Source organism: Polypterus senegalus, chromosome 14 (assembly GCF_016835505.1).
Source record: "Polypterus senegalus isolate Bchr_013 chromosome 14, ASM1683550v1, whole genome shotgun sequence".
Classification (NCBI taxonomy): Eukaryota; Metazoa; Chordata; class Cladistia; order Polypteriformes; family Polypteridae; genus Polypterus; species Polypterus senegalus.
Genome location: NC_053167.1, coordinates 144912264 through 144936890, shown reverse-complemented (window position 1 = coordinate 144936890; position 24627 = coordinate 144912264). Strand labels below are relative to the sequence as shown.

The following is a 24627-nucleotide window of genomic DNA, read 5'->3' as shown; positions in this document are numbered from 1 at the left end:
GGTGGTTCACAGTTAATTGGAGGATCAGCCTCAAAAACCGTGGACCAGAGATATCCAACGTCCTAGCCGGAGGATCAGCTTTGAAAAACTGCTCAAAGTAGCCTGCCCAGTGTGTCACAACTGCAGTGTCATCGTAAGGACCATTCCATCAGCCGCCTTGACTGCGACTCTCTGAGGAACAGATTCGGATGTGCGTAATGCTTCGATTCCTCTGTAAGCAGGATGTGGGTCGCTAGACCACAGATGGTGTGTCACCTGTTTACAGATTCCTCTAACAAACTCCTCTTTATCTGCCCTCAGAGTCCTCGCAGCCGTCCTTCTCAGTTCCCGGTACAGACCAGAGTTGCCATTGAGCCGTGTGCTGTGACTCCTCTTGATGATATCCAGGGTGTCCTGCGAGAAGAAACACCTCCTTCTGGGAACACCGGTAACACCAACACAACCATCAGCAACCTTCAGAACATTGTCATGGAGGGTCTCCCACATCACTTTAGGATCAGCAGTCGCAAGGAAGTCTGTAAGTTCCTCACACAAATTGTGTGCAAACTCATTAGAAAAAACCTGGTGTTGGTGTATGGTCAGTGCAGGGTCATTTTTCTATTAGGTGACAGTCTACTGGACCTATGCTAGATCTTCAGAGTAGCAACAATAAACCTGTGGTCAGAATTCACAAACATCAAGTTCAACAATGCAGCTCAGGGCACTTTAACCAGGATCCAGTGATCTGTAGCCCCTGATCTTTAACAAATTCAAGGAACATGGAGCCACTTTCACCACGGTCTCCAGACCCATGGGGACCGTGACAACCATCATAGCCAGCCCTGTCAGTGTCAGTGGCTGCATTGAAATAACCCATGACCAGAGGAGTGTCACCTTGTGGGCACCTATCAACCACCGAGCAAAGTTGCGAATAGAATGTCTCCTTCACAGAGATATCACTCACCACGGTCGAAGCAAACACCGAGACAACAGACAAGGCACGCAGGGAGTGCCGTAATCTGAGTCTCATAACACGCTTACCTTAATTTGGGACCGGAGTGCTGCTGTGCTGGAGGCAATGCCTCAGTACCACACCAGTTTTGATCCCCAACAGGCCTAACCCTAACCCTACCCCTAACCCCATCCTCTTCATAAAGTGATCAGCCTTCCTATGGGTGTCTGCAGTGAAGTTACTCCCACAGAGTGCAGAATGGAGTCCTGTCTGTCATCTCAGAGCTGCGTGAAGTTTTCTTTATGGTGGCTGGAGAGCCAATCCTGCCACCAACCCCCTTGATTTCCCTACAAGATTGAGGACTGCTCCAAGTGCAGTTTAACGTCATGCCCAGGACACAGGATGTGTCCCTTGGTCTCTTTGCCTTGTCTCTCTTCTCCCCCAGACATCCTCTGCTCCTGTCGGGGGTCCCTCTCCCGAGGCACGCCCTTATGAAGAGGAAGATTTTCTCTTCTTTTCATTGACAGACGGAACTGTCCCCTCTGACTACACACGGAGCTCGATTCACTCCTGAAAGAGACTTATGTTTGTTTGAAGTGTCTGAATAATGTTTCTGTCTCTAAAATCTCCTGTGTATCTGCGCAACTCTGCGACCCAAGCATGACAACGTACGTGGATTTCACTTTCACCAAATGACATATCTTTTATTTCTCGTGGATACACCTCTTCACTGGGAAGAAACACGACTTTTCCCTGATGGCAACACGAATTAGACGATCTTAAAATTTAAATCTACAATATCTACATACTTCTGACATATCACTTATGTCCATATATTCGATCTCTTTACGCTGTTCTGTTATTTCACCGAGTAATAATTTCCGTTTGATTGCGCTAATGTGATCTTTACTGTCATTTTTTGGAGAATTTTCGTACTTCCATTACCTCTAACCTGCTTGTATGTGTATCGCGCCAACGTTTTTGAATTCTTTACGACGTTCCACTTTGTCATCTACTCTTTGTCTCTCTGAGAAAGTCTTGTCTCGTCCCGAGATTTTTTTATATAACAGAGAGATGAGATTGTTATGAGTTTATAAGTTAGCGTTGATATATCTAAGTGTGTTTTTTTGACACCGTATTCTGCTGATATTCTGTTATGTTTGAATAATAAACAGTTTTTTTTCTTTTGCTCTTTTAGTTAAGTGAGTCCAACACTTGTATTGACAACATTTTTGGGCACTTCTGACAAGTAAAATCAAAGATTTTTATAGAAATGTAAAATATTATCAAAGGTTCCTTTGACAAAATGGTGATTTACACAGTACAAGCAGTGTATTGTATTTGAGCAGTGCCAGAGTATGTTTTTTGTTATTAATTGGTGAAACACTTCATTTAAATTAGGTAATTGTACAACTATTGCATGTTGTTATAATTGCATTTATTTTATACGAGGGACGTTCAAACAGTTTCCATACTTTCTTTTAAACGCTTTATTAAGAATTTCAAAAACACAGGACATCACTTTTCTACGTAGTCACCTTCCTCTGCGTCGTTCCAACTTTACTACTCCTCCCTCCCGCCTTCACCGTTTCCCACGAAACTATAAAAGTGAGGAAACTTTTCGAACATCCGTCGTATTTTTATTGGAGAGAATTTTAAAAGATGATTAAAGCTAAATGTGTGCTATGTTTTTATTGATTCAAAGATGAATTCCTATCTTGTAATATACTGTATTTATATAATTACGAGGTTTAATATCAATATACTGTAATACAGCGTGTGACAATAGATGGCGCTATACTGCCGCTTAATCCAACACAGACAGACATGGGAGGCACACTTATAAAAACACAAGCTTTTATTTTCCCTTTACTTTCCTCGTGGACAATGTCTTCCCTGATCCCAGGATCCCACAGCACAGTTCAAGCACAATCACAACTCCTTAACTTTCTTCTTCTCTTTTCTCCTCCACTCCTCCCGACTCCAGATTTCGGAGTGGTAACTACTGACTCCCTTTATAGCCCACCCAGAGGTGCTCCAGCTGCTCACTCACCTACTTCCAGCAGCACTTCTGGGTGTTTCAGAAATCCCACCCAAGAGGGCTCAGCAGCTGTTGCAACACCCCCTGGTGGCACCCCCGGATCCCAACAGGGCTGTAGCTCTGCGGGAATCTGAGGCACCACTGCAACCCAGGGGACTGCCTTCTAACATCCTGGGGGAGATACTGCTCTGCCCATGCTTGCCTCTCTGTGACGAGGTGTCCTGGCCAGACAAGGACCCCGGCTGTGTGTGACAAGGGCAAGAAAGTCCAAGTTGGCTCGCTCTGCAGTAGATTTATTACACTTTTTTACTGTAATAGAGCTATAAACTAAACTATAGCTCTATTTTGTAATTCAAAAATGAATTCATATTCTGAACTTTTATCTTGGGAGGATATGAATACACTGTGGTGGGCTGGTGCCTTGCCTGCGTTTGTTTCCTGCCTTGCACCCTGTGTTGGCCGGGATTGGCTTCAGCAGACCCCCGTGACCCTGTTGTAAGGATATAGCAGGTTGGATAATGGATGGATGGAAATGAATACATTTTATTAATAACTAGTCTCACACACATGTGAGTAGGAGGCAACTAAAGGGCCTGAGTAATTGTAATAAAACATCAGACCGGGGGCGGCGAGTGCGCTGACTGTCTTTCTCAGTTCCCTACAGACCTTTCCCGGGAAATCCTGCAAGGTTCTGGTGCCTGAGAAGACATCACTCCCGCTGTCTGGGCCCTTTGATGATGTCACTTCCGGTTTTGATGACATCACTTCCGGTGCCTGGGCCCTTTGATGACGTCACTTCCGGTCTCGACGACATCACTTCCGGTGTCTGGGCCCTTTGATGATGTCACTTCCTATGCGGGCCTCCAACTTTGTCTCATGTGTTCAGCTCTGTTTTGGACTCTTGTGTTGTGTACAACTCTTTGACAATTTAAATTTGCAGTCAGGATACATTATACGGGTGGCTGTCCCAAACCTTTATTATATCTGGTGGGATTCTTTGTGACACCAGGTAACACGCACAGTTTGTACAAATTCATTTTAATTATGTTCTGACTGTTAATAGTCTCCATACAAACATTTAAATACGGATACTGTTGAAGTAAGCCATTTTATAAATATGAGACAAGAAAAGTATTATTTAAAATCTATGTGGGATCTAATCTGATGCCGCACAATAATGGCACATAACATGGCACTTGTACATTTAATTGAGTTCCAGTATTTTTTGGAAGTATGATATTTACAGTATCCATTTACGGCTACATCTTGAGCGGGTGACAAATGCACGCCATTATTTGACTTGGAAGTCTCAGAATAATGGCATGAAACCAACAGGATTACTTTTAGAGCATCAAAGATTCAAAAGGAAGTCAAAATGGCAGAATCAGCTGCGCTTTACAAAAATCAATTAAAACCATCAAAGGCGTGTTTGAGAGAAATGAACTATAAATGTTTTCAAAAACCTCCCAATGACATTACACAATGAACGACATCAAAATTCTCGGCTAAAGTCATACGCCTTGTGGCTTCGATGTTCGTTCCTAATGGCAGCTAATGACGATGGGGCCTGTCGATTTCTAATGACGTCGGGGGCTAGTGAGTGGTCCTTGGGGAGAACATGCGTTGTCAGGCCCCTTCATGGAGGGACGTCCTCTGGCAGCTCCTCATGACATCTTCATCAGACCTCTCAGGATATTCTGGGACTCCAGTCATCCCAGTAATAAAACGTTTAAGGTGCTGAAGTCAGGTAGGCCGCACTGCAGCCTGAAAGGTCCTGTAGACCAGCGTTTCTCAACCTTCACGTATTTGCGACCCGAGTTTTCATAACAGTTTTAATCGCGCCCCCCTAACGAGCCCACTAATACCAATTTGTTCTTTTTTAATTAATGATATATCATAGATGCATATTTTATTATACCTACTTAACTTTTATCGACATTTATCTAACTCTGTATTTATTTTTCTAGTATCAGAATGTAGTTTAAGTTCATTTGTTTAGGTTTTAATGGATGGATTTTTCATATTTTCAATTCTTGTTTTCTTTTTTTCACTTCTTCACTCCCCCCATTTTGTTACTTTGTGCTCCCCTTGGGGGTCCGCCCCACAGTTTGAGTACCACTGCATTAGACACTTCTCGCCGTACGCCGTCAGACTGTTACATGAACGCCACTGGTAGATTTTTGCATTGCTGTTGTTGCTGTGTTGTATTTTCTCGTATCGTCTTAGTGTTTGTTTTTTTTTCTTTAGGCACATTCTGGGATCTGCTAGAAAGAAAGAAAAAAATTCTAACTGCATCTTACACTCCTGTATGATTTTCCATGTGACAAATTTTGACCCCTTGCCCTGTCACACTTCTTCCCAGCTGTCCCCCAGTCTGACGTTTCCTCTGTTATGCTGACCTCTTTTGTAAGTCGCTTTGGAAATGGAAACGTCGTGCAGCTGATGGAGGTGTGATGGTCAGGGGTCCACAGACATTTGGCCACATGGTGTATGTTAGTGGGGCTGCCCCACACTCTTTCATGGACAAGCACACAACCCCAGAGTTGCCCCCTTTGCTTCTTCTTTGTGTCACAAGTCAGCATTAAACCTGCACTCTGACAGACTTGGGGCGGGGGGGCTCCATTATCCAAAGACCCCTCAACATCATCATCTCTCCATTTTCTAACTTGAGTCTCTCTCTCCCTCTTCAGCTTCTTCCTGCTCTCCGTCGATACTCATTTTAGCCCACTCACCCCTTTAGTGCCCCAAGTCTTTCTGATGCTGTCATTTATTTTAGAGAAACTCACAAATGTCACCTCTGGGCTGATTAAAGGAGCAGGGAGGCCACAAGAAGCCTTTGTGTGGATCACCCGGCTGCCACCATTAGGGCTTACGCCTTTGAGGAGGCCTCCTTTCTGAGTTGTTATAGGGGACCGCTTCCCCCCAGCATATGGCTGTCCTGCTTTGTTGTGATTATTGATGAAAATCAAAATTAAAAGCAACACTTTGATTTGCTTCACAGTTTCAATGTTCAAGACACGGCCAAAGCTTTTGCTTAAAAAGCCATGGAGGGAGCAGGAGTTCAGCGAACAGTGAGTATCCGTCTGCACACTTGGTCACCTCGGTATTCCTTCTCTCCAGCTCTCCATGATCAGTTTGTCTTTTCTACAGCGCCTTTCATGATCTGTCTATCTAATAAGTTGACTTGGAAGTCTCTTTGATATTCAGAGATGTTTACTGCTCTCCACTATCATTTTTATCTCCCACTGGTTTTCTTTGTTTTCTTCTTCTTTGCCTAATTTTAATTCATATGCTGGTGAAGAATTTGATGTTCTTTTTGGTTTATTTTTATTTACTAGATGGCCATTAACTGAAAGTCACAAAAATGACTAAACTGGGGACACGTCCACCTTCTTGTTACAAAGTGGGCCTTTAATAAAAGACGTCAAAATAGCAGGAGACGTTTTTCACTCTTGTCAACACAGTTTCTTGATTTACTGGCTGAAAAGAAATTTGGACCCATTGATTGTGGGTACAAGGTGCCAAAAGCCCACCACCTCTGCCCACTCCTTCACTCGTTGCTGCATCGAGATCAGAGTTTCCCAAACACCACTCAGTGATCTCTACAAATATTTTGCCGGTCTGTGAGGATCAGGCTGAGCCGCGCCATTGTCCACTTTTAGTAAATGTGGAAGCCTGAAACTTTCAGGGGAAGCCCCCACACCAAGTCTCTGATCCCCCCTATTTCATGAGCTAATGTTAGTGAATCTGGTAGCTCAAAACTCCAAGGGTCCCCCACTACCCCCTCTCCAATCCATTTACAATTTCATATTAATACATCTAGCTATGTGAAACTTTAGGGGACCCCCCCCACCGCTCAATATGTGATTTCTCCATCAAGATTCACGAAGAGTTGCTCAAACTTGAGATCAAAAGATTGAAAACCACTGATCAGGATGCCCACTTGGCACTGACCACTGAGGCTGTCCCATGCACCCAAAGGCCACTGCTTGGATTTGATGTACCAACCGGCCTGCCAGTACCTTGGAGTTCCCCAAGAGGAGCTCCTTGTTGTCACAGGATGGCCCAATGTGTTTGTCCTGACTTGTTCCCACTGCGGCTCTCACCTGGAAGTGAAGTGAGTCAACTTCACAAATAGTCAGAATGGTCGTCAGTCGTGTCAAAGTCAGGCCTCAGCACTCCATTTGAGATCTGAATTTTCTCACCTCGCAGCATTGCCTCCTCTTCTTTTTCTTGAGCTGCTCATCACTTGTCACATCACACTACCTTGTGTTCTTTGTGAGAGCCTGGAGAGGCTGAGAGTCTGAAGGGACCACTGTAAGTGCTAAAGGGTTGCTGAATCCCTGACCCTGAAGTGAGAATCCATCAAGTTTTCCTCTGAACTCCTAACTGATCTCTCTGCTCTTTCTTCTTTTGTCACACGCAGGGTAAAGGATGAACTTCTAGAAGAAATCCGAAACTACAAGAGTCTGACAGTGACAGTGGACAAGCCCAGAATCCTCCTGGTTGGGCAGATTGGAGTCGGTAAAAGCAGCTTCTTCAACTCGGTGAACAGCATCTTCAGAGGTCATGTGATGCTGCAGGCCACATCTGGGTATGGAGACACCAGTGTCAGCAAACGGGTAAGTGAGGGGCAGAAAGAAGAGTCGAGCAGAGAAGATCACGTTAGTCTTTTGGTCATCTCCTGCTGGCCATGTAGTCCCTGATTGTCTCCAGCCCATTCATTTAATGCTGTGGGTCACTGCTGGTCTCTGCCTCAGATCAGGCTTCAGAATGGCCCCCCAGGGTGTGGACACTGGCATAGCGCAAAATTTATGGGGTCCTGAAAAAAAAAAAGAGCCCCAATTTAACATCCCAACATTTAACGTTTAGTTTTTCTTTTTAGATGTTGTTGTTGTTGACTGTAAAACAACGCCTGTTCGAGGAGGACCTGATGACTGTTGCTTTGCATTCCTCGTTTTTCTAGTGGATTTTAACTCTTAGATTTCATTTTTTGCATTTATTTATTTATGATATTTAGGTATTACACCTGGGGACACTGTTTTGATTTTTTTTTTCTCTTCCTTATAATAAAACCACTTTTGTACTTTTTTCACCTTCCTCTTGCAATGTGTGTGTTTGTCCTCATCTGCCGGCTCATCTCAGTTCATGACAATGTCGGGATCAAGAGGCTCCCAAGATGGAAGGAGACCTGGAGCTGAGCCGCGTCTTCACATCCATAAGTTGAAGTTCAACCAGAAATGGACCTTTCAACACAATCCGCATCACACTAGCAATACAATTTATTTTTGTAGAGCCCAGAATCACACAAGAAATGCTGCAGTGGACTTTGACAGGCCCTGCCTCTTGACAGCCTTGACTCTCTAGGAAAACAAGAAAAAACTCCTAAAGAAAAAAAAAAATGGAAGAAACCTCAGGAAAGGCCATTCAAAGAGAGACCCCTTACCAGGTGGGCGTGCAGTGGGTGTCAAAAAGAAAAAGGGGGTCAACACAACACAATACACAGAACAGAACACAAGTCATCCTCAATACAATATAATAGTGTAATTGAAATATTACCGGCACAGAGCAGAACTCAACAGGAGATGACATCACGTAATACAGAAGAAATGGAGGCTTATGGACTGGCCTAGTCAACGGTCTGATTTGAAAGGATTTGAAATGTTCATTATATACAAGAAAATCCACAAACGTCTTGCAACTGAAGGGTTTTCTTATGGTGGAGTCAATGTCAGAGGCTGGAGGGCAGTCACACAGAATGCCTACAATTTGTCATTTCTGTTACAGGGGGCAACACCAGCTTCTCAGGTCAAGGTGGTATTTTATTTTTCCACAGTAGACCACCACATGTATTGCTAGTTTTGTTGAATAAATGATTGTTTTCCTTGTGTTTTTATTTAAGTCCATCTCCTTTATCTGCAGGCTCTGTTTTCATGAGGGTTTACTGTTTGCCTGTTCAGATACAATGAAAAAGTCAGCCATTTTCATGTGACTGCATTTATGAATATGTGCCATAGGAGTAAATGTCATTGTTGCTCTCCCATGCAGTATAGAACATATCCGGTTCAAGACGGAAAAGGTGGAAAGAGTCTGCCATATGTCCTGAGTGATACCATGGGTCTGGAAAATGGCGATGGCGAGGGGATCCATGTGGACGACATCATTAGCGTCATTAAAGGACATGTCCCGGACTTGTATGAGGTGAGAGTCCCCTGCCACCATCACTTGATGCCAGGGCAGAGACATGAGGTACAGCATAAAGATACTGAAGTGATGTCTGGCAGAATATCAAATATGTGAAAGTAGAATGTGCCAATGTGGTGCCACAAAGAAAACCTAGAGGTGGTGGCCGTGGACCCGAGGTTCTCTTTATAGTGTAGTGAGGATGGTCACCACAGGCAGGTGTCACAGAAGCTCTTTGCACGCATTCAGCTTGCTGTTTGACACAAAGCGCATCACTAGGGTGAGGAAGATCAGGAGCTTGAAGGAAGACAAGATGGCATCTGGACTGAGGCACCATTAAAATGGAGCTTTAGAGTGCTGCTCTGGCCTCCTCTGTCCACTTTTTCTCCCTTTTGACGTACAATTCTGCTCACTGCTGTAGTCACCAGCAGAATAAAAACACACTTTTGTAAAATGTGCAGACACGAGTCACGTGAGGGCAGAATCAGAAGGAGGCACCTCCAATGGGGACATTGACCACCAATTAGAATATCCAGTGTCTTTAGCCTTAATCAGGTGAACCCCCATTGTAAGCAGGGGGCCGCACACAAGCAGAGGGGCCCATGCTGATCTATGTATGTTGTGACTTGCTGACTGGTTGTGTAGGTAGGGACCCCAGATGGCCCTAGTTGTAAGACAATAGGACTTGTGTCACACTGTGATGGGACAGACTGGCAGTGAATCCACCTGCGTGTGTAAATGAATGATATGAAAATGAAAAGAGGACTGTGAGCGCGCGCGGGCGGTGGGACTGCCTCATGTAACACTGACTGTGTCTCTTCAGTTCAGTCCCAAGGCCCCGATAACCCCACATGACAGCCGCTACAGAGAGAATCCCTGTCTGGCAGATAAGGTGCACTGCGTCGTCTACGTACTTCAAGCAGACAACATCCACATCTTTAAGAAGTCTCTTCTGCAGAAGTTTGCTAAAATCCGGTCTGAAGTGAACAGCATAGGTGAGTAGCCAGCCTGGCAGAGAATGATGGGATGTTAATCAGGCCATTGAGCTGCAGTCTATTACAGTATATGGACGAAAAAATAGGTTTCAGTTATGACCATTACGCGTAGAATTTCAAAATGAAACCTGCCCAGCTTTTGTAAGTAAGCTGTAAGGAATGAGCTGCCAAATTTCAGCCTTCTATCTACACGGGAAGTTGGAGAATTAGTGATGAGTGAGTCAGTGAGTCAGTGAGTCAGTGAGTTATGGCTTTGCCTTTTATTAGTATAGATAAGCAGAATTTTAAATTCAATTCTGAATGACACAGGTAACCAGTGTAGTGCCATTAAAACTGGGGTGATGTGCTCGTATTTTCTTAAGATTCTAGCAGCTCCATTCTGCACTCATTGTAACTGATTTATATCTTTTTTGGGTTGTCCTGAGAGGAGTGCGTTACAGTAATCTAGTCGACTGAAAACAAACGCGTGAACTAATTTCTCAGCATCTTTCAGTGATATAAGAGGTCTAACTTTACTTATGTTTCTTAAGTGAAAAAATGCTGTCCTAGTGATCTGATGAATATGCGATTTAAAATTCAGGTTACAGTCAACAATCACCCCTAAGTTCTTTACTTCCATCTTAACTTTTAATCCTAATGCATCAGGTTTATTTCTGATAATCTCATTGCCTCCATTATTGCCAATCACTAAGATTTCTGTTTTCTCTTTATTTAACTTGAGAAAGTTACTATTCATCCAATTAGAAACACAAGTCAGACATTGTGTTAGTGAATCAATAGAGTCGGGGTCATCAGGTGCTATAGATAAGTACAGCTGTGTGTCATCAGCATAGCTGTGGTAGCTCACGTTGTAACCTGAGATAATCTGACCTAACGGAAGCATGTAGATTGAGAAGAGCAGCGGACCAGGATAGAGCCTTGTGGACCACCATATCGGATATCAGGGGTCATTGAAGTATGATTCCCACAACTAACAAATAATGTTCTCCCTGCCAGGTGGGATTCAAACCAATTTAAGACCCTGCCAGAGAGGCCCACCCATTGACTAAGTCGATTTCTAAGAATATTGAGATCAATGGTGTCAAATGCGGTACTCAGATCTAAGAGGAGGAGAACAGATAAATGGCCTCTGTCTGCATTAACTACTTTAACGAGTGCAGTTTCTGTGCTGTGATTTGTTCTAAAACCCGACTGAAACTTATCAAGAATAGCAGGTTTATTGAGGTGGTCATTTAACTGCATAATGACTGCCTTCTCTAGAATTTTAATTAAGAAAGGCAGGTTAGAGATGGGGCTAACATTTTCAAAAGCAGAGGAGTCGAGATTAGGGGTTTAACTACAGCAGTCTTAAGACAGTCTGGGAAGACCCCCATATCGAGTTTGCAATGTCAAGAATATTATCAATTAGCACACCTTTGTAAAGACTTGTTGGTATTGATCAAGGACGCAGGTGGAGGGTCTCAGTTGAGAGATTATTTTATGTACATCAGGTAAATCTATCCTGGTGAAAGAATTGAGTTTGTTTATAACGGAGTACTGGGGTTCAGGAGGGTCCGCAGTGTTGGGGAGATATATTATATTATTTCTAATATCATTAATTTTTTGATTGAAGAATACAGCAATAGCCTCACAGGTTTCACTGGAGGTATTTTGGAGGCATTCCTTTGAGTTACCTGGTTTAGTAGGCAATCAATTGTAGAAAATCAGACTCTGGGATTACTAGCATTGTTATTTATAACCTTAGAGAAATAGCAGCGCCTCTCAAGACGGACTGTGTTATTGTATTCTGTTATTTTAATCTTCAGTATCTCATAATGGATAGTTAGTTTAGTTTTCCTCCATTTACGCTCAGCTCTACGGCATGTTCTCTTTAAATCAGACACATTATATTTATACAGCACTTTTCTCACTACTCAAAGCGCTCAGCAATTGCAGGTCAAGGGCCTTCCTTGCTCAAGGGTCCAACAGAGCAGAGTCCCTATTGGCATTTACGGGATTCGAACCGGCAACCTTCCGTTTGCCAGTGCAGACCCCTAGCCTCAGAGCCACCAATACACCAAGCGCCACTCCTGTCAGCTAAGAACTGGCAACTGAGGCCACAATTCACGTGGGCTCACCAAAATTGGACAATAGAAGGCTGGGTAAAACGTTGCCTACTCTGATGAGTCTTGATTTCAGCTACGACATTTGGATGGTCAGGTCAACAACATGAAAGCACAGATCCATCCTGCTTTGTATCAATGGTTCAGGCTGCTGCTGGTGGTGGTGGTGTAATGGTATGGGGGGATATTGTCCTGGCCCACTCTGGGCCCCTTAGTACCAGCTGAACATCGTTTAAATGCCACAGCCCACCTGAGTATTCTTGCCTTTATGACCGCAGTGTGCTCATCTTCTGATGGCTACCTCAAGCAGGGTAACACACAAATTCACAAGCTCAAATCATCTCAGAATGGTTTCTTGAACATGACAATGAGTTCACTGGACTCAAATGGCCTCCACAGTCACCAGATCTCAGTCCAACAGAGCATCTTTCGGATTGTGGTGGAACAGGAGATTGGCATCATGGATGTGCAGCCAGCAAATCTGCAGCAAATGTGGGATGCTATCATGTCAACATGGACCACAAACCCTGAGGGATGTTTCCTGCAGCTTGTTGAATCAACGCCATGAAGAATTACAGCAGTTCTGGCAAAAGGCAAAAGGGGGTCCAACCGACACTAGCAGGGTGTACCTAATAAAGTGGCCAGAGAGTGTATCTGAAATGTACTTCATATTCACTGTGGCTTCTGTCCCGGTCTCTACCCCTTGGTTCAGAGTGACTTGCTGTTCTCCCATCCTGCAGTCCTGTGGCTCGGCTTTTCAGCACAGAAGCAGACATCAGGGGCTGCACTACATGCACGTCTCTGGGGGTGTCTGGCTGTACTGTATGTGCCCGACAGTCTGCAGTGCCCACCCCTGCCCAGCTACCCTTCTTGGAGGCCCATTAATGAATGGAGGTTTGTTTAAAAGAAACCCTCCTTTTGTCATCCCTCTACTTCTTCTTCTGCTTCCGGACCACCCGATGAGGACTAAAACAGGCAGACATTACAGTGAATTGAAAAGAAATGCAAAGTAGGAATAAACAGCAAATGCCAGCAGGAAACCCAACACCCGAACAACTAACAACTTCAAAGACCAACCACAGTCCTCAGTGCTTATAACACCAAACACTTCAGTTATGAATGATGAAAACTCCAATGATGCGAACGGGGCCCCCAAATTTCTGAAAAATCTACAAATCTCACCCCCTCACTTAAAGGAGAATCGATCACTGAGCTCAGTTCACTTGGCCCAGTAACACAAGCGACTTCCTCACCCTGGCACTGCTGGTGACATCTGCTTTGAATGGGAGTTATAAAGTAACTGGTGAACTTCATCCAAATCTTGGGTGCGATTAATTGTGGTGTTGATCAGGTCAGTGACGTGCGCTGAGGTTCATGGCTGGTGAGGCACGGACTCCCACAGAGTCAGATTTACAAATAGATGAACCCGAGGGTAGCTTATTCACTATTCAGTTGGCACACTGACATATCATATCTGATTGGCACTCTTTACACACACAGGTAAGGCGCATATTTGGCTAAGAAGGAACGGCGAGAGAGTTAAGAGACTGCATTTGCTCCTCACCCTCAATGTGTTCTGAATCTGCATTGCAATTCCACAATTCACACTCATTCAGTACAAATGAAAGTATGGAGAGGTGTACAAAAAAAACGGATTTCAATTTTGACCTTCATTGAAATATTTAGTTGTTTTTTAAAGCTTTTAAGTCTGACGCTTTAATCAATTTTAATACAGACCGTTCAACAAAAGGACAACAAGAAAAACAAAAGAATATATATTATTTAAGGACACAAATTAGTTTTTAAATATTGCATCTCCATCACTTTCTTGTAAAAGTCCTCCTTATTTTCCTTTAGTTTTTTAAAGTCTTAATCTTCAATTTTGGAAGACAGTCGGAACAAAAAAATAAAAATAAACGGCCGGCTGCAGTGCACGTGACTTTCTGATATCGCTGACTTGTTGGTGCCTCAGCATAGAAGAACAGCAGCAACGAGCACCCATTGGGCTCACATGTGCCCCCTTCAGGACGGCACGGTACTGTCTGCCTCACTCACCTTGAGCCTTCTCACGGCGGTTTGATGTCCGATCAGCAACATTAAACATGTCAGACACATTCATTAAAGATATTAGCCAGACTGTGAAGTGTCAGGGTGTGTAATAAACGTGTCTGCACACCTTATATTGGTGACATACCGAGTGACAGTGACAGGCACGCGCCAATCGCAGACATCAACCCTGTCAGTGTGTGAGGGAGAGCGCAGTCCGAGGGGAGGTGAGGGTCGTCACTACCACACCTCACGTTTCTCATTGGAATAGGAAATACGCAAATTCAGTGATTTTGACTAAAAAATGATCACAATCATTGGATTCACACAGAAAACAAATTTCTAGCACAGACCAGTAGACAGATTTATTTTATGTTATCATTATTAGTTTTTACTTTTCATGATGGCCTCCCCTGACCGCATGTCCCTGGATCACGACAGAAAAGCAGAGGAGAAATCCTCATCAGTGACTCAGCTCTGCCATTGGCCTGCAAACCTGACACAACTTAAATAAATCAAACAGCTTGAGAAATAGCAATAACCTAATGATCTTATCTAATAAGAATTAATAATCAAGTTAAAGTGTGATAAAGAAGTCTTCTTGAGAGCCCATCAGTGGCCCAACAGTCAGACAGATGGCAGACCTGATCAGAATTTCACTCGGCCCTTCTTCTCTTCTCCTGCAGGGATTCCTCAGCTCGTGTTGCTCACTAAGGTCGATGAAGCCTGCACGAAAGTTAAAAAAGACCTGACCAAATTGTACAGGAGCCGCTACCTTTATGAGAAGGTGAGTCAAAGGGCACAGATGGGTGGCAGGCTGGCATGCGTATGGGTGAAGATAACGGGTAAGTAATAAAATGTGCAAAGTCAGTCCAACAAACAAGAAGGTGGAAACGGAACCTTCTCAAATTCTCACTTCTCTCCTTGGCTGCTCCTCATGACAGGCAGTTTGTCTGAAACTGATAAAGTGTTTGTAGTTTATTGTCTGCTCTTCTTTGTTGTTTGACGTTACTCAAGTCTGTTCAATGATGAAGTCTCTACCGTTATTCATGTAGTAACACTTGTGTCTGATACCACAAAGAGCATGGCCGTCCAACAGGAACAAGGTACAAATAAATAAAATACAGCATTGAACATAATGCTTCTGGTTACATGTTTGATCAAACATATCTCTCGAGATATGAAATCCAACGTTTCATGAGAGGACTACTTCATGGATTTAGATCACGGTTTTTTCTATAATTTACTTGAACATTCTGGTTGATTTCACGACTTCTCTCATCAATTTATTTGCTCGAATCCGAGAGAGAGGCTGCGGGCCGAGGGAAGGGGAAGCGTGATGTCAGGAGTAGGGAGCCGGGTGGGACCCTCCTCACGCTCCCGCCAGCCCCCGTTTGAATCGGTCGACCTGTCGCCACGTGTTGGAGTGCACCTCACCTCCGCTTAGCTGACGATACCTGTTCATTGATTGAGTCCCGTGTCACTACTACACAGACTGAGCCGCCGGTGACGGCTAGTTAGACATGAAAACTGAAGCAGCATTTCGACTTGACTCATGAATGATGAAGATGCTGACTCTTCATCCTGTGATTTAAGTGAACATTTATTAAAATGGAACGAATTTAGAAGATTCACAACAGGTGGGATGAAGGAGGATTTGATCCAGTTGTTTTTCATCCTTGGGTCTCAGTACCTGAAATTGAGAAGGTGGTGGGCGAGGCGTGTCTTACAGAAGACTTTTATTTGCGTTTAATTGTCTAAAAATGTTCTGTATATCAGTTTAAGGAAAAAAATCTCTCTCCCTTATTCCTTCTTTGCACTTACTCAGCAAATTCCAGCTGCTCACATCTCAGCTAAATCAGAGTTGGAGGTAAAACCACAAACCCTCACACGGTTATTCATTTCTGATCGATAGATAGATAGAACAAAAGGAATTCTATAATAGATAGATAGATAGATAGATAGATAGATAGATAGATAGAAAAGAATTCTATGATAGATAGATAGATAGATAGATAGATAGATAGATAGATAGATAGATAGATAGATAGATAGATAGATAGAAAAGAATTCTATAATAGATAGATAGATAGATAGATAGATAGATAGATAGATAGATAGATAGATAGATAGATAGATAGATAGAAAGAATTCTATGATAGATAGATAGATAGATAGATAGATAGATAGATAGATAGATAGATAGATAGATAGATAGATAGATAGAAAGAAAGAATTCTATGATAGATAGATAGAGAGATAGATAGAGAGATAGAAAGAAAGAATTCTATGATAGATAGATAGAAAGAAAGAATTCTATGATAGATAGATAGATAGATAGATAGATAGATAGATAGATAGATAGATAGATAGAATTCTATGATAGATAGATAGATAGATAGATAGAATTCTATAGATAGATAGATAGATAGAAAGAAAGAATTCTATGATAGATAGATAGATAGATAGATAGATAGATAGATAGATAGATAGATAGATAGATAGATAGATAGATAGATAGATAGATAGATAGATAGATAGATAGATAGATAGATAGAAAGAATTCTATGATAGATAGATAGATAGATAGATAGATAGATAGATAGAAAGAATTCTATGATAGATAGATAGATAGATAGATAGATAGATAGATAGATAGATAGATAGATAGAAAGAAAGAAAGAAAGAAAGAAAGAATTCTATGATAGAGAAGATAGATAGATAGATAGATAGATAGATAGATAGATAGATAGATAGATAAGAATGAAAGGCACTATATAATAGATAGATAGATAGATAGATAGATAGATAGATAGATAGATAGATAGATAGATAGATAAATAGATAGATAGATCCTTTATTAATCCCAAGGGGAAATTCATGACAGCCAGCTAAGGCCTTTAATGCCCGTCCACATCGAGGTCACGTTTTGTGTGGCCAGTTTCTGTTCAGATTTATCCTGATAATCAAGTTTAGCTTTTTTAGTACCATGAAGTTCAGCGTCCCTTTGTGCAGGACGTGCCTCATTAGTATCGGCTTGTCTGTACAGTGAGGAAAATAAAGATTGAACACGTCGTTTTTCTCAGTAAATGTATTTCTAATGAGGCTATTGACATGAAATGTACAATTTATGTTGTGGCAGAAACCCGCTGCTGAAAGTAGGCACACGGAGTTTCCGGAAGGTAGCAAAGTCCCATCTTATTGTGTGATGCATACACGGTCTCAATTCAAATGAAATAAGCAATTAGCAAATTCAGCGAGCTTACATTTATTACAATTCTTATCACTTCTGCAAAATCCTCTCCTCCTTCTGGCTCTTCCCATCATTACCTAATGTCCATCACCTGACCGGACCCGCCATCATTGCTCCATACCCCGTCGATTCCATTAACAGAAAGGAATCCCACCATTAAGTCGGAATCCGGCAGACCCACACATTAGACTTTGGGCTGGAGGTTGGGGCACAACATAACGCTGTTTCTTCTAACCTGCACTTCCCTCGACTTGTCATCACCTGTCCAGGTAGGTAGATGGGGAGGCAGAGGTTCAGTTGCAGCAAATGGAAGCCAACAGCCTGTCTGTTTTTTGTCTCATGGCCAAAGCCTCAATGGCTGCGTTTCTTAATGACCTGTTTAGCTCTCTAAAAGTACAAAGTGTCCTTGACTGAAATTTTTAAGCTTGGCAGCTACAAAGAGAAAAATAATAAAATTAGACAATCGAGGGATTTCTATGGTTTAACCCTTACTATGCTAATGTGCATCAGAATATGAAATCCTTGTTCTCATACGTGCTTTATGATTCTGTTTAAATACATGCAGATCGTCAACTTTAAGAATATAATTTTCTTATAAAACCCCAAGTAATCTGCACATACAAACTGGTCGATAAATGACCCTCCTTTCTTTTAATCAGCGTGCAGGACCCCCAAATTGTTTAATACACTGTCGTCACCTCCAATATTCACATTTCAAATATCTGTAACATTTACTATCCTCTTCTTACCTACTTTGAAACATTTAACTTATTAAAACAGTTTACAAAAAAGTTTATCTTTCCTTAAATGCTCCAAATAGCAGCAACAGATACCCAAATATTATAAAATACAATTATATACACATGTAATAAAACCCAGTAACAGTTTACAATACCATACAATGTCCTCCCAGTTGCTACTGGTGAGCTCACCCCCTGCTAATTATAAATAATTAATTATTGACTCTCCGCTGGGGGGCCCAAACAAACAGAAACAGAAGCGGCCTCTTCACGTGACGTTTCACCCCCAGCCCATTAGACTTTAGTTGAGTGAACTTCTCCGTTTGGCCCCATCAGGCAAACAAATACAAGTCAGCAGCGGCCTGCCGGAGTTGAAGTCGTGTTCTCCGGTCTCCTGTGTATTCGGCTCACCGAAACGCTCCGTTCACCCCGTGTGTCGTTTCTTCTCCCCTCTCTGGTCCCAATGTGACACACTCCTCATCCCGTCTTGTAATCCCCTCGTCACTCCACCTAATTTGTTTCCTAATCCTAATCATCTCCATGACTTTGTTCTGATCAGCATTTTGTTTCATTACCTGGAATCGTCTTTGCCGTTGGGTTTTTTTCATGGTGCTTCAGCGTTTTGCTGGGGCTTTCCCTGTCTGGGTCTTTACCGGGGTTTTTACACGGCTTTCACCCTCTCTCTAGGGCTTTACCTTTCTCTTTTGTTTTCCTTTCTCGTCCTTTTCACTTTCCTCATTCTCTCTCCTCCACACTTTTTTTGTCCTGTCTCTCCCCTGTGTCTCTCTTTTATTCCTCCAATCCCATCCCTGTAACTATCCTACACAGCCTGTGGACTGACCAATCAGAGGGCACGAGTGGATATCAAGCTAGGTCTACGTTTACTACTCTTCTACCCATCTTATTGTGTGTTACTGATTTAATTTTACTGAAACAACTTGTATTCTGTCATTTTTTCAAATTCTAGTCGGGTTACATTTGTTACCGCCATATAAAAGTCTCTTCTAAGCGGAAACGTCTGGAAGAAGCTCTGTGGGCACTGAGTCTGTACTCGGCAGGCTCCATTCAAGTGGAAACCCCTGGCTGGACTGAATTCACGCAAGTTGAATATAAGAGGTTGTCACAAACGTAGTCAAAAGCCACAAAAAAGGTTTGGGGCAGCCACCCGTATGTTGTTTCCTGGCTGCAAAATTAAATGGACTGAAGTATATTGAAGTATACAGATTGGAGTCCGAACAGAACTAATTTGTGTATAAAAAGATGGCAGCTTTAAAGGAGAGCGGAGGAAGTGACGTCATAAATAGGGCCGAAGCCGGAGGTGACGTCATCAATAGGGTTGTAACTGGAAGTGACATCATTGGGGGAAAGACGTAATTTCCTGTAACAAGTCTGCAGAGAAGTGAGAGAAAGACCCCCCTGGTCTGGCATGGAATTGCTCTCTTTAGCTGTCCCCCATGCGCGCGTGTGTGACAACGTATCTGGGTGACAGCTAGTGAAGTGAAAAAGCAAATAAAAGTAGCGAGCCCATAACACTTTTAGTGATACATATCTTCCTTTTTCTCCATTTAGAATATCAGCCTGTGATTAGCAGCTATGGTTCTAACGTCTTCCATGTTTGTGTCCTAATGCTTTCACGTTTCACGTCCAGGCCAAATAAGGAGACATTAAGGTCAAATTTTATTCATGAACTTTTAAAGTGGAAACCCAAGTGAAAGATCAGTGTTTGCACGTTGTGTCTTCATGAGTAAGTCACTCAACCAACCAGTGCTATCAGAGTGTCAGCGGTGGGATCATCGTCAAGGTTTTCAAACATTCAAACACTTAAAGATGACGATAATGTGGTCAGGAAACTCGGCCAGCAGCTCAGAGGCTTCCAACCTTCCTAGCGCAAGTCTCACGTGGGTTTGTCTTTGGGCCGCTTCATCATGACGTCCTTGTCACCTCATCTATTTTTCTGTTTTGCTTCCAGGTGATTCAGCTTGGAAAGACTTTAGGAGCCCCTGTCTCCTCCATCTCCCTGGTTAAGAGCTACTCCTCGGAGACGGAGCTCAGTCTTAATGTGGACATTTTGATCCTGAAGGCCCTGCAACAGATGCTGAGAGCCACTGATGCCTGCTTAGATGATGTGAAGCTGAAATGCCACGCTGAGACAATCAGCTCTGAATGCTTTTTTCCTTCATTTCAATAACATGACTCCAGGTGTCCATTTTAATTTTTATAAACCCGCTTATTTCAAGACACGTTTGGATATTGAGAACTCTTGTCCAAAAACACACACACTGACTCACACCAGCACGGATTAATCCAAGGGTGTGCGGGAGGACCTGAGGAAAATGCGGAAAGTCCACCTGGATAACCAACCCCCAAAGTGCCAATGGCGTGACGTAGTAATGTGGAGCTGCTGGGAATTGTGCGATGTTTGTTCTTTCAGTTTTGACACATTTGTTGCCTCGCTTGGCTGTCCTCGTCATTTCACATTGCTTAACGTGGACAAACAGCATCAGGAGATTCTTGATAATTGATTACAAATTATTAGTTCTCACTGTCAATTATATTATACTAGATAAACATTGGCCTTAAAGTGATGTTTCTAGAGTGTGCATGTAGCCATCTGACCATAGCATTGGAGTTGTTGATTAGATACTTCACAGGAGCGGCAAAAATAAATATTATAATAAAACCTAACAACAACTCTCCAAACACACTTATGAACTTCTAACTTGGACAATACTGGGCTGTCAAAGAGAGGTGGCAGTAAGGTGAGGTCAGACCACAACTTTATATTTAAACTTATTAACATTTCAATAGAGCAGCTCCAGCTTGAGGTCTCTAGAAATGGAACCTCATGATTGATGTGTGTCTCCTTGTTTGAAGTCACCAGCATTGAGAATCATCCATCACTGAGTCAACCAGGATGAAGTGCAGCAACGTATCTCCCTGGGCGATGACGTGGACACGTTTGGTGTCAGGATGACATGTTTAGTTTAATTGTACCACACTCACTTATTCACCATTGCACATTCAAACAAATCTTCAGTCCCCGTCCCGAGTTAACCACTTGATGTTGATGAAACCTGCCCAGCATTTAAAGAGTGTCTGAAATAAGAGGTTTAAGTCCACACTCAGCTCTACACAAAATGTCACCCACCGCACCTAAACTCACCGTGACTTGATATGAGATGTGACAGTCAATCAGACATAGCTCATTATATAGGGGCTGTATCTTCACCTCTTAGATAGATAGATAGATGTGAAAGGCACTATATGATAGATAGATAGATAGATAGATAGATAGATAGATAGATAGATAGATAGATAGATAGATAGTGTAGTTTGGTTTTGCTGATGTTCACGTGCCTACGATTCTCTTTGCACCAAGAACCAAAGCTCTCCACTTGATCCCCATACTCTTCCCTCCTCGGATATCGCGTGTAACTTCTGTGCTCACTGCAGATTTTTGCCCTTTTCTTCCCTTATCATCTTCAGACAAGCAGCTCCTCTGATGGGGTGTCATGGAGCTCTTTAGGTGGCGGTGATCGCGGTGCTGCCAGGTGAATACGAGAATACTGACGCAGCCGACTTTATATTCCTCAGTGTCTCTTATATTTTCAGACATTACAGACGTGGGCCGCCTTCGGATCCTTTTTGTTCTTTTACGCTCACCCTTTGACATTTTTTAAGTTTCAAAGATGCTTTTGTGACGGGCCGGCTGGTGGGTCTGCGTTGGCAGCAGCGTCTTTTCAGTTTCATTTCAACATTCATTTAAAAAAGAATAGTAACAATCTTAACATTCATAATTAATAACATTAAAACAGTAATAATTCTAAAAAAAGAATTGTAAAAAACAGAGTGAGCTTCTGTAAAAGCTGCTGCATGGCCCCGACGCCATATGTCATTATATAATATATCTTATCATTAGAGATTAAACAATGAATCTTTATATATAAGAACTGCACTTTATCAACTGTATTACTTGTACTGTACGTATTTCTGTGTTATGTAAATGTCTATTGATTTATTCTTATCTTCTATTTTTGGTATTTAATTTATTTATAATTATTATTATTATTATTATTAATTGTTATTTAGTTCTAATTGGTTTTGTTTTCTTTGTCATCTTGTGAAGCACTTTGAGTGACATTTGTATGACAATGTGCCTTAGAATTAAATGTTCTTCTTCTTTCTGTGTCTCTGTGGCTTGCTTTCCATTCTCCTTCTACATCACAATGATGCCCAGTGTGTGCCCAGTAAACCTCCAGCTCTAAACTGGCTCAGGGTGACTGTGTGGACCCAATGGTGGTCTTCTGTTCAGCCCTGGTGGACTGGTTTAAACTGGTTTGAAAACAGATGGGTGGCTTCAGAATTTCAGGTTCCAGACTCAGGTTTGGTGCCCCCTACTGGCTGCTGGTTTTTCTTCTTTCTAGATGAGCCCTTTCTGTCTGTGAGGGTCTCCTCTCATCATTTTCTCCTCTTTTATTTCTACTTATAATATATCCATTCATCAAGACACTTCAAAGCATCTCTTGAATGTTCTATCTTTTAATTTAAAGTATCTGTAAGTTTTATTGAGATTTCTTTTCTTGACTGTGTCATTTATTAATGCACATTGTCAATGAGCTCATTAAAATGAATAGCATGAAATTAGCATATCGTGTGTAGGATATGCCATCATTGTCACTGCTGTCTGCTGTGTTTTAATTGTCATTTAAAGGAAAGTTATTGGGTAGCCATTAAAAATGGAGACGCTGGAGGCTGAGAAATAGAAGGGAACTCTTGAGCTGAGCCAGCAGCAGAAAGCCACGGCAGTGCTGACTTCTCTCCATTTTGTCCAGAAGATAATCCTCTGAGGGCCGGTTTATACTTCACACTCAGAACGCATACGCACAAGTGTCATGGCAGAACGGTGGCACTGCTGTCTCGCTGTAGGGAGTCCTGTCCCTGGTGTTCCCTGCCTGGAGTTTGCATGTTTTCCTGGTGGGATTCCACAATATGCTTCAGTTTCCTCAAAAGGACATGCGGTTTTGGGGATTTGGTGACACTAACAAGACACAAGTGTGTGTGTGTGTGTGTGTGTGTGTGTGTGTGTGTGCTTGTATTCACCTGGCGATGAGGTGATGCCCCATCCAGGGGTTGTTTCTTCCTCATGCCCGATGCTTGCTGGAATGGGCACATCCCTGGATTGATGGATATAATCATTAAACGTCCATCCTTATCAGAGATGTTGTGGCTAAGGTGTCCTGGGAATTTAGTGTCTGTTTCAGGAAATTCACAACATAGCAAAGCCAAATGTTGTTTTCTTACCATGATGATATCTCACAGTGCCACCTGGTGGAATCCTCCAGATTTACATAAAATAGGCGTGCAAGTATAAACGGTAAACCACTTGTGTAGCGGGAGCTACATGCCTACATCATGTGATTCATGTAAAATACCAAAAAGACAACAAATGCAATGCCATACTTTAAAAAACCTGAGGAGGAGTGGAGGCAGAAAGACTGGTGGCAAAAGGGACCGTGTTGGGCTGTGGTGACTTGTGCACTGTGAAGAACAATAGATAAACTGTGTGCTGCGTGGCAATTGGCATCCTGCCTGCTTGTGTCGGGGATAGGGTGGCTGTACGGTACGTGCCCTGGGTTTTCACTATATATATATATATATATATATATATATATATATATATATATATATATATACTGTATATATATATATATAGTCATTGTCGAAATTATTGGCACCCCTGGAATTCTCCCAGAAAATTGTTGCAATTCCAAATGTTTTGGTATACACATGTTTATTAACTTTATGTGCATTGTAACAACACAAAAAAACAGAGACAAAAAGCCAAATCTGACATCATTTCACACAAAACTCAATAACCGGGCTGGACATAATTATTGGCACCCTCAACTTAACATTTGGTTGCACACCCTTTGGAAAAATAACTGAAATCAAGCGCTTCCTATAACCATCAACAAGCTTGTTACGCCTCTCAGCTGGAATTTCCGACCACTCTTCTTTGACAAACTGCTCGAGTTCTCTCAGATTTGAAGGGCGCCTTCTCCCAACAGCAGTTTTGAGATCTCTCCATAAGTGTTCAGTCAGATTTAGATCCGGACTCATTGCTGGCCACTTCAGGACTCTCCAGCACTTTGTCTTGTGCTTTTCGAGGTATGTTTGGGGTCTTGTCCTGCTGGAACACCCATGACCTCTGACGCAGACCCAGCTTTCTGACACGGGGACCTACATTGCACCCCGATATCTTTTGGTAGTCTTCAGATTTCATGATGCCTTGCACACAGTCAAGGCCTCCGGTGCCAGAGGCAGCAAAACATCCCG

General features: G+C 42.5%; 1 protein-coding gene across 1 annotated transcript; it reads left to right on the top strand.

Moving 5' to 3' along the window:
• Positions 1–416: 416 nt before the first annotated feature.
• On the top strand, positions 417–20479 carry LOC120514360 (interferon-induced protein 44-like). Its single transcript, XM_039734678.1, has 7 exons — positions 417–517; positions 5974–6043; positions 7399–7594; positions 9021–9173; positions 9979–10150; positions 14985–15085; positions 20261–20479. Exons 1-7 carry the CDS (start codon positions 469–471, stop codon positions 20477–20479), a joined length of 960 nt encoding a protein of 319 aa, XP_039590612.1. The 5' UTR covers positions 417–468.
• Positions 20480–24627: the final 4148 nt, after the last annotated feature.

Coding starts and splice junctions, on each gene's coding strand:
- LOC120514360 (XM_039734678.1), top strand. CDS start 469: ATGGAGGGTCTCCCACATCACTTTAGGATCAGCAGTCGCAAGGAAGTC. Junction 518..5,973: donor CAGCAGTCGCAAGGAAGTCT/GTAAGTTCCTCA, acceptor TTTGCTTCACAG/TTTCAATGTTCAAGACACGG. Junction 10,151..14,984: donor GTCTGAAGTGAACAGCATAG/GTGAGTAGCCAG, acceptor CTTCTCCTGCAG/GGATTCCTCAGCTCGTGTTG.